The sequence below is a fragment of the Palaemon carinicauda genome, chromosome 2 (genome assembly GCF_036898095.1).
Source record: "Palaemon carinicauda isolate YSFRI2023 chromosome 2, ASM3689809v2, whole genome shotgun sequence".
Classification (NCBI taxonomy): domain Eukaryota; kingdom Metazoa; phylum Arthropoda; class Malacostraca; order Decapoda; family Palaemonidae; genus Palaemon; species Palaemon carinicauda.
The window spans coordinates 191,531,494-191,541,728 of NC_090726.1; the positions used below are offsets into that span (position 1 = coordinate 191,531,494).

General features: G+C 34.1%; 1 protein-coding gene across 1 annotated transcript; it reads left to right on the forward strand.

Moving 5' to 3' along the window:
* The first annotated feature begins 1,654 nt into the window (after positions 1–1,654).
* LOC137622584 (trypsin-1-like) lies at positions 1,655–9,990 on the forward strand. The gene is made up of 3 exons (XM_068353192.1): positions 1,655–1,748; positions 7,743–7,939; positions 9,205–9,990. Exons 1-3 carry the CDS (start codon positions 1,712–1,714, stop codon positions 9,727–9,729), a joined length of 759 nt encoding a protein of 252 aa, XP_068209293.1. The 5' UTR covers positions 1,655–1,711; the 3' UTR covers positions 9,730–9,990.
* The last annotated feature ends 245 nt before the right edge of the window (positions 9,991–10,235 follow it).

The following is a 10,235-nucleotide window of genomic DNA, read 5'->3' on the forward strand; positions in this document are numbered from 1 at the left end:
TGTTCTGCTTGCTAGGGCAATATCACTATCCTTGACCCTGGCATTCGTAAGTGGGCCTTAAATTCTATTGTTTTACTGGAAATATAATAAGTAATTACTGAAGCAAAGCTTATTTCAAGCAGTAACATGTGTCTTAAATTCCGGAAGTTGAAAAAATATATATTGAATCTAGTAATCCCAAATGAACAGAACTATTGTGTTATATGACATTTCTCTAAGCGATACCCTAATCTCTTTATTGCTCTGTTTACTTCACGATAAGTAACGAGGATTATTTTGTTGTTTTACAAAGACATTAAATGTAATTAGATAATAAATCTATATGTAAATCCATCATTACTTTCACCTCAGTTAAATTTTCTTATCAGTAATATCATTTGCTGTGTTGTGTGTGTGTGTGTGTGTGTGTGTGTACACTCGCGTAGGTTATTTTTATAGCTGTTCCATATGTTAAAAAGTGGGTTTATTTTTATTTAACGAATGGAATGATGATTCCTGTTTTCAATATATTTGGCTTATTATAACGAAGTTGGGAAAAGGTTATGTTTTCACCCCTGTTTTTTTTTTCGTTTGTGTGTTTGTGAACAACTTCCTGGCCACAATTTTACTCATAAGAGTAGTGAAACTTTCAGGGATTAATTTTTATGTTGAGAGGTGAAAGGGGTTCAATTTTGAAAGTCTTAGGTCAAAGGTCAAGGCCAAGGGCGAGCAAAATGTCGACCGAATTAAACATAAGCTTAACCCCAAGTTCGCTCATGGTAGCCACGCAGACTTCTGGGAAAGGCAATCTGGTTTCGAGAAATAAGCTGCCGTGGTGGAAGTCTGCACTCTCAGATTGCTTATCTGGTTTCTTTTGCTATTGCATATTTTACGAACTTTTTTTTTTAACGAATGAAAGATTCTTGAGATTCTTGTTATCAATATATTTGGCTTATAATAGCTGAAATTCTTATGATATTGCTCGCTAATTATAAGAAAAAAAAACATTGTTGTTGTTGTTGTTTAGAATGCTAATTGCACAAAAAACGGACATATGTTTGTAGTTTAGAATTATCAACCGTCAATTACTACAATTACACAGACATTTGTATAACTTATCTAATAAAAAAAATGTATGTCATCAATAATTTACTTTCCCGTGATTCAAATTGCAGTCAATTCTTATCAAGTATTCTCAGATACTTTATTAAACATAAACTAGTGCGCACGAAAAATTGAAAGTATCATCGTAATAATATTGTGTAAAACCAGTTAAAAAAAAAGGAAAAAAGAAAAAAAAAAAAGAATCTAAGTCATCCTAATCTCACCTAAACATTTTAACCTTCAGTCGACGATCTCGCCGGCCTTCCTTCCAAAGTTACCATTTCAACGCCATTCACGCTAGATCTGGCGCGTTTCTGGAGAATTTAGCGCGTTTTTACTATCTGGCGCAGTTGCGCTCATTGACGCCAGTGTGAAATATAGGGCTTTTCCCGCTGATATAAAATGATAAACCGGTTGCCTTCCAGAGCCTTCCTTCCCAACTTGATTATATTGAACGTTCAAAACAGTTTCCGTTTTATCATTGTCATATCTTGAGGAAGGATTTAGCGCTTTTCTGGCCCGTTTTGGAAGCTCATGCAGCGCGTATTCAAAATGAGAAATGGCAACCCTGCCTCCTTCTTGAATCCGTGGTGGCAGTTAGTAGCTGTCTGCTGTAGGAAAAGCCACGATGATTTTACCTGTCCTCTTGATCCTTGGGATGGTGGGTGAGTGTATCGAAAATTCACCCCTTTTAAGAGTCTGATACATTTATTTATTTATCTTTAATTTCACAACTCACATATATATATATATATATATATATATATATATATATATATATATATATATATATATATATATATATATATATATATATATATATATATAGTTTGTGTGTGTGTGTGTGTATAATATCATCAGCCGTTACTAGTCCACTGCAGAACAAAGACCGCAGACATGTCCTTCCTCTTGCGTCTGTTTATGGTCCCTCTGTGCCAGTCCACTCCCGCAAAATTTCTTAGTTCGACAATCCACCGTTTTCTTTTCCTTCCCCTGCTTCTTTTACAATCTCTAGGGACCCATTCTCTTATTCTTAATATCCATTATTCTTTCCATAGCTCTAAGTGTTGTAGGCTAACCAGCTTATGTTCTGAGGTTTCAGCGGGGCTCCAAGTTTCTGATGCATAAGTTGATACTGGTGAGACCATCTCATTGAATACTTTTCTTTTTAGAGAAAGTGGCATTTTACGTTTCATAATCTCATTTTGTTTACCAAAAGCTCTCCAACCCATGCTTTTCCTTCTTATAATTTTAGTCTTGTATCCTGGGGAAACACTTACTGACTGTCCATATTCACTAACAATTTCTAGAGCTCGTCCATAACTCTTATATATTGTTTCTGTATTTTCATTGAACATTATCGTAGTTTTACTCATATTCCTTTCAGTACTACATTTCAGCTTTCTCTATTCAAATGTTCTATCATCTTTTGTAATTCCTCCAATGATTCACTAAACACAACTATGTCATCTGTTAAGGTATTCCCCATTAAATTTAATTCCTACGTTTTCCCAATCTAAATTCTTAAAAACTTCTTTCAAGCTTGCTGTGAGTAATTTGGGAGAGATGGGGTCTCCCTGTCTAACTCCTTTCTCAGTCGGAATTTTCTCATTATATGTACTTTTATGATTGCTGTACTCCCTGTATGGTTATCTTCAAGTGTTCTAACATAGGATTCTTCTATTCCTTGATTTTGAAGACGTTTATGTATAATACTATACACAAATTCTGTATATATAAACATATATGTATATAAATGTATATTTACATATATGCATATATATATATGTATATATATATATATATATATATTCAAATTTATATATATATATATATATATATATATATATATATGCATATATATATATATATAATATATATATATATATATATATATATATACATATATTTATAAATATATATATAAATATGTATATATATATATATGTATATATATATATATATATATATATATATATATATATATATATGTATATATATATATACAGTATATATATAAATGTGTATATACATGCATATTTATATGAATATATAAATTTACATAGGATTATATTCAGTATAAACAAATATATATATATATATATATATATATATATATATATATATATATATATATATATATATATATATATATATATATATATATATATATATATATATATTTATCTTTTTATATCTAATTGCACACATGCATATATATATATATATATATATATATATATATATATATATATATATATATATATATATATATGTATATATATTTATCTTTTTATATCTAATTGCACACACGCATATATATATATATATATATATATATATATATATATATATATATATATATATATATTTGTATCTTTTTATATCTAATTGCACACACGCTATATATATATATATATATATATATATATATATAGAGAGAGAGAGAGAGAGAGAGAGAGAGAGAGAGAGAGAGAGAGAGAGAGAGAGAGAGCAGGCGTTAACCTCTAGATTTTCATCAAATCTTTTTTAGAAAGTGTACCCAATTTTCTTCGTCATATCGGTGACTTCCCGGTTCAGATTTACTATTTACTGGGCCAATGAATTCTTTAGAAACCTCCCGATTGGTCTCAGGAGATTTTAATAATGAGAGACACATTATTATTGTATAAAGACACCATTAAAGATAATTTTTAGTTGATGCCCTGAAATGATAGTGATTATAAAGTTATTGAATAATCAACAGATGAAAAAAAAATCATTCATTAATTTGTTCATTATATAATTAACATCTTTACTAATTACCAGAGAAATATATTATCCTCTTGAGTAAGGACATTTGGAATACTCGAGATTACCTCAACACTTACTCGGTATTTGTTTGTTTTTCCTTTGCCTGATAAGGTAATCCTTATTACTTTTGATAGCGATAAGACAAAGCTTTATTTGCGTAATTGTAATGCAAGTGGAATGTCATGCATGAGGATTACGACAATCATATCTTTATAAGAAGGTTCAAAGGTCACTTATGAATGGCAGAGGTAAGGGATAGTGACTGTGACTAAAGCCCTGTCCACACGATCGAGCATGCCCGACGGGCAAACAGTGATACCAAACCACAGTAGTTAGTAAGAATGGGGGTTAATGACGTCAGGAGCGGGAAAACCACAGGAAGGGATCTGGCATCATACAGTGTTGCCAGATGCCTGCCTTTAGTTTTCCCGCTTCTGACGTCATCAACCCTCATTTTCACTAACTATTGTGGCCTGGTATCACTGTTTGCCCGTTGGGCATGCTCGATCGTGTGGACAGGGTTTAAGAGACTAACTATGTATGATCATTGCCCAAGCCCCCTTTCCACCCAAACTAGGACCAGGGAGGGCTAGGTAGTGGCTGCTGATGAGTTAGCAGGTAGAGCTATCGGCTCCGCCAAAACACCCCATCCTTTAAACTTTGAAGGATGGTAAGGTTGCAGACACTTTAAGAAACTAACGAGCTTGAGCGGGTCTTCTGAAGAGCCTTCTGAGAATTCTTCGTAATTCAGAATAAAATTGACTTGAAGAAGCGGGAGACCCGAAGGGCAGACCTGCCTTTTGTGAGGAAACACAGAGACTGGGAGAAAGCACCAAAGTTTGCTTTAAATAAACCATATGCTTCGAATCTTACTGATTTCGTCAGTGAAATTTGTGATTATTTCTTGATGATGTTGCGTTGGTCTATTGGAAGCGTCCCTGCCTGGCAATCGCCGGACTGGGATTTGAGTTCCGCTCAAACTCGGTTGTTTCATTAGTGTCTGCAACCTCATCATCCTTGCGAGCTAAGGATGGAGGATTTGGGGGAGCCTATATGTCTAACTGCTGAGTCATCAACAGCCATTGCCTGACCCTCCTTGGTCATAGCTTGGGTGGTAAGTCTCCAGGACATTTTCCTGCTATCTAGAGCAACGTCACTGTTTCCTGCCTCTGTTATTCATTAGTGGCCTTTAAACCTTTTAACTGTAATCTTGAGTATTTCAGAGTAAATTCTCGTAGACTCCTTTCATATCAAGATCCTTAAACATTATGAGCATCTGTTAAGTATCCCAAATGAAAAACTATGTTATTTATTTATACTGGAATTAACTAGTGATGAATGAGGTCAGTATAATGTCCTGTTTGAATACTTACTGAAATCCAATAGGAAAGTTATCTTACATATTAACAAATACAAATTGGAACTCTATATATTCTCAATTATATTGCAATTGCTAAATATATAATTCTGATGGAAAATTCCACGATCACAAATTATATAAGTATCAAGACCAAATAATGATCAGAGAATCCAGTATTCCCTTCGAAAAAAATGACCACCAATCAGACACAGACATTGTTCAATTTGAGAATTCGTTTACCCATTGAAAATTGAAATTGAAAATATTTTATTCCCCGTAAAGATTTTACAACTTTTAGAAATCTAAAAATGGCACGATGACTGTTAATGTTTTAAAAGATCAAAGGTGGCTTTAATCAATGTACGTAGATAGAAAGACGTTATGACCAGTTACCTCCGCCAATGAAGTTAGGAAGAGGTTGTGTTTTCCACCCTCTGTGTCCGTTTGTCTGTTTGTGAACAACTTCCTGGCCACCATTTTACTCATAGGATAGTGAAACTTTCAGGGATTAATTTTTACGTTGATACGTGGAAGTGGTCCAATTTTGAAAGTCCTACGTCAAAGGTTAAGGTCAAGCAAAATGTCGACCGAAATAAGGTGCCATGGCGGAGGTCTGTACTCTTGAGTGTTTTTCTAGTTAGTAATATATTCCAAAAATCTGTAACATTCCAATATAAATCTAAATTGTATTTCCCGTTCACTCTTTTTAGCCCTGCTGCATTTAAATTTATTTAACCCTTTGAGCGTCATTGGACGTAACTTATGTCCGATTTCTCTTCTCCGTTCGGCGCCATGGGGCAGATTTTATCTCAAGTTATTACCACTTTTTTCCTCATTCTTTTATGATTTACATATATGGAAGATTTTCAAAATATCAAAACGTTTATAAAAGTGGAAGGGAAATTTAATCTGTTATATGATTAGACTTTTGTCTTTTCTATAATAATGTTTGTGTTACTACAAGTTAGTTGTCCATAAAGAGTACATGGAGCTTAAGGGCCACATTTTTCAGTGAGTGGTAGGTGCTCAATGGGTTAAATTTCGTTGTAAGTGGGTCACATTGTTTCATGGTAACAATCTTTAGTTGTAGCAAGCTTTTTAGAGTTTGTTTCATCTCCCATCATCTGACCATTACTGGATGTCCCCACTTCTTCTTAAAGTTCGAATTTAAAAGGATACTTGCTTCTTCATGGATACTTATTTATTTAAACAATTAATTCTAATTCTATACATATTTCATATCTTTATAAAATTGTATATATTTATCAATTGAATTTTCATTTCGGGGAACTATACAGATATCTCATTTTTAACACATGTAAAACCCTAGTTAGTGGACACTTGTTTCATAAATTTAAAGTCAGGCTAATTTTGTATTTAAAATTAAGGTCACATATATTCTAAGGTGTATGAAAACCTAAGTGTGTCTCATACCCTACATTATACCTCAGGAATTTTATGAAGAAATGTGGTCCCACTGACCTCTTTTGAACAATAGTGGTCCAGTTTCCCCCTCCTGTGGTTCCATCCCTGATTGGTACCATTCTTCTTCAAAAGATTGTCAGTACAAATGTTTGCTCCGCCATGATTCGGTCCTCCCACAATTGTACATTCTTGGAGGCTCGTAGGGATTTGGTTATTATTACAGTGATAATTTCGAATTTCAGATGAGCAACAATAGCAATAAAGTGAACAGAGAGTGTTACAACTATAATCAATTTCCAAAGTACAGTAGATGAAGTTACCGTTAGTTGTGTCAGTAATCGGAACAAGTGACCACCAGCAATTACAACATAAATTAATGCTCCAATTCAAAATGTAACCTTTTGAACAATTGGGGTCCCAGTTTAGCCCATTTGAAGATAAGAGTCCCTCTACCAAATGAGACTGCTCTTCATCAAAAACCTCCAAGTTTGACTAATTCTCTAACATCCTGATCTAAACATTAATTTCTGGCACCAGCATTCAGTTATTTATGCATGTTGCATAAGATTTTTCAGATCTTCCCATACTGTGCCATCCTGTATATAGTACTAGGCATCCAGTTGATTCTAAATGTTCAATACTACACAGATTTCTAGAAGTTTTACTTCAGCTGTGATCAAGTTGTGGAATGATCTTCCTCATCTGGTAGTTGAATCGGTCGAACTTCAGAAGTTCATACTTGCAGTGAACATTTTTATGTTGAACAGGCTGACATAAGTCTCTCTTCATTGTTTATACATGACAGATCTCTTATAATGTTGCTGATCTTGAGATATGTTTTATTACTTATTCGTTAATTCTCATATAGTTTATGTTTCCTTGTTTCCTTTTCTGTCTGAGCTATTTTTTTCATGCTGGAGTCCTTGGGCTTATAGCATCCTGCTTTTGAAACTAGGGTTGTAGCTCAGCTAGTAATAATAATGATGATAATGATAATAGTAACAATAATCAACAGATATTCAACAAAACAAACCTGGCACCAAAGGGCGATTATTTTAGTCACATATTCCTCTTTCAACAGGCCCTGTTATAATGCATCAAAATACAAGTATTATTGGAGGCGAGGAAGCTCTTCTGGGAGAATTTCCTTACATGGTCAGCTTAATCGATGTCAGATATGGAACGAAGATACATTTCTGTGGGGGAGCCATCTACAACAGCTTTTGGGTTCTTACTGCTGCCCACTGTGTTCATATCTTCACAGTCAATGACATTCAAGTAAGTAATTGTCTGTCAGTAGATCGGTTCGTGTTGACAAAGGCTCTTTATAATTACCTCTGCCAACAAAGTTGGAAGGTTATGTTTTACCCCGTTTGTGTGTTTGTTTGTGAACATCCTCCTGGCCACAATTTTAATCGTAGAGCAATAAAACTTGCAGGGATTAACTTATGTAAAATGCTGGAAATGATTAAAGTTTGGAAGGTCAAATGTCAAGGTCACGGTCAAGCAAAATATCCAATTCACGTAATCATACATATGTTTGAACATCGTTGTCACTGAGACTCCAAACTTGGTTCATATTTGAGTGTGAAAATTCACGCTAATTAATACATGTTAAGGTCAAAGGTCAAGGTCGAGGAAAAGGTCGAGAAATAAGCTGCCGCGGCGGAGGTCTGCACTCTACTGGATACCCCTCTAGTTCCACACTGCATTGTTTATTGATTTTATGTGGTTAAAATGCAATTCACTGTTATCCAGTGTAGCCTTGGTAATTTTTCTGGAATCTTTTTGCACCCATCCTATGATTTTGCACTAGGTAACAATATTAGTATCTAATCTAGAATTGGTCTTCTGGTGACACCACACCAATTTAAGTTTGTGATCTTAGTAGAAAACTGATGCTTACTAGGTGCAAGGTTGGTCGGCTAAAGTTATGTTATAAAAACGAAATTACCATCATTTACTAAATAGAGATCTCTGAAAGTTTTCTTAACTGGGATCAGTAAGAAAATTCTTTGTAGTTGCATAAAGAAATGGAAATCAATGATAGGTGTCCAAAGTCTAGAATGTTAGTATGAACACATTTTACAAGCTCAATACAAAACTTTTTCCCATTATCATTCCAACAGGTAGACTCTACAACTCCTTTAAGCAAAAAATATAAAATATTGGTAATTCTTTTTTATCCGGAAAAAATGTGTAAAGCTTACTTGCCAAAATTGAATATTTCTCACCTTCCATAAAGTTAAACCAATAGAATTAATTCCAGATATGAAAGGTTACTTAATAAACAGACCTTGCAGCCATTTTCCACCTTTGATCATCAGCTTACGGTGAGATGCTGAATTATAATAAGAATCAGACTTTGGTGAATTACTTAAACTAATTGATTCCCTCTAATGGTTGGTAATGTTTGCTGAATTTAGAAGCTGCTTACATTTATTAAAAGAACAAGATAAAAATCCAACCAATATGGACTTTTGACTTTTATTTTGATACCAAATACGAGTCACTCTTAAAATCCCAACAATCCATACCTCCAGGTTGTAGCGGGTGAATACGACAGAAGCAAGGACGAAGGTTCTGAGCAAACCAGGAATATTGCAAGAATAACAAAGCATCCACAATTCAATTCAAACACTATGCACAACGACATAGCAGTACTGAAGCTGTCCAAGGCTTTCATCTTTGACAGCTACGTCCAACCGACCACACTCGCGGAACAACACGATCCTCTGCCCGAGTCCTTTACACTTGCCGGTTGGGGATCGAACACAGATGATGGCGACCCCATGAATGTCCTTCACAAGGTAACCGTTCCCAGGTGGATCGAGGAGGACTGCCTGGAAGCCCTCAAAAACCATTACTACACTCCAGCGAAGGAAACCCTTTGCGCTGGCTCAGAGAATGGAGATGGTTGCCTGGGCGATGATGGCGGTCCATTGATTTCTGGCGGGAAAGCTTTCGGGTTGGCTTCTTGGAGCGTCGGTTGTGCTAGGCCTAACACGCCAGCTGTCTACACAGCGATTTCTAGCTTCAAGGACTGGATACAAAGTGCGACAGACTAACAGAAGATAGAAATTCTAGGGCGTTTCCTACAAAGCATTACCCGTAGAAGCTTTTTAGATGATAGTACCAAAATTAAATAATGGAAAAACCAAGTGCCCAAGGAAATCCACTCTGGAAAAATCAGTGCTATCAGTTAAGACAACGAGAAACTATGTATAATTAGCAATTTAATTTTGTCATTTATTGTGAATGATGAAATACAATGTACAATCATTACAGTGGGAGGAATGAAATTTTGCTAAAAATCATTTATATTGTTAATGAGATGCATATACTATATATATATATATATATATATGTATATATGATATATATATATATATATATATATATATATATATATATGTATATATATATATATATATATATATATATATATATATATATATATATATATATATATATATATATATATATAATATGTGTGTGTATCATATGTGTGTGTAGTTTTAAGGAACTCATTTTAAGAAATATTAAAAGAATGTTGCATTTAGACATTTTGTAA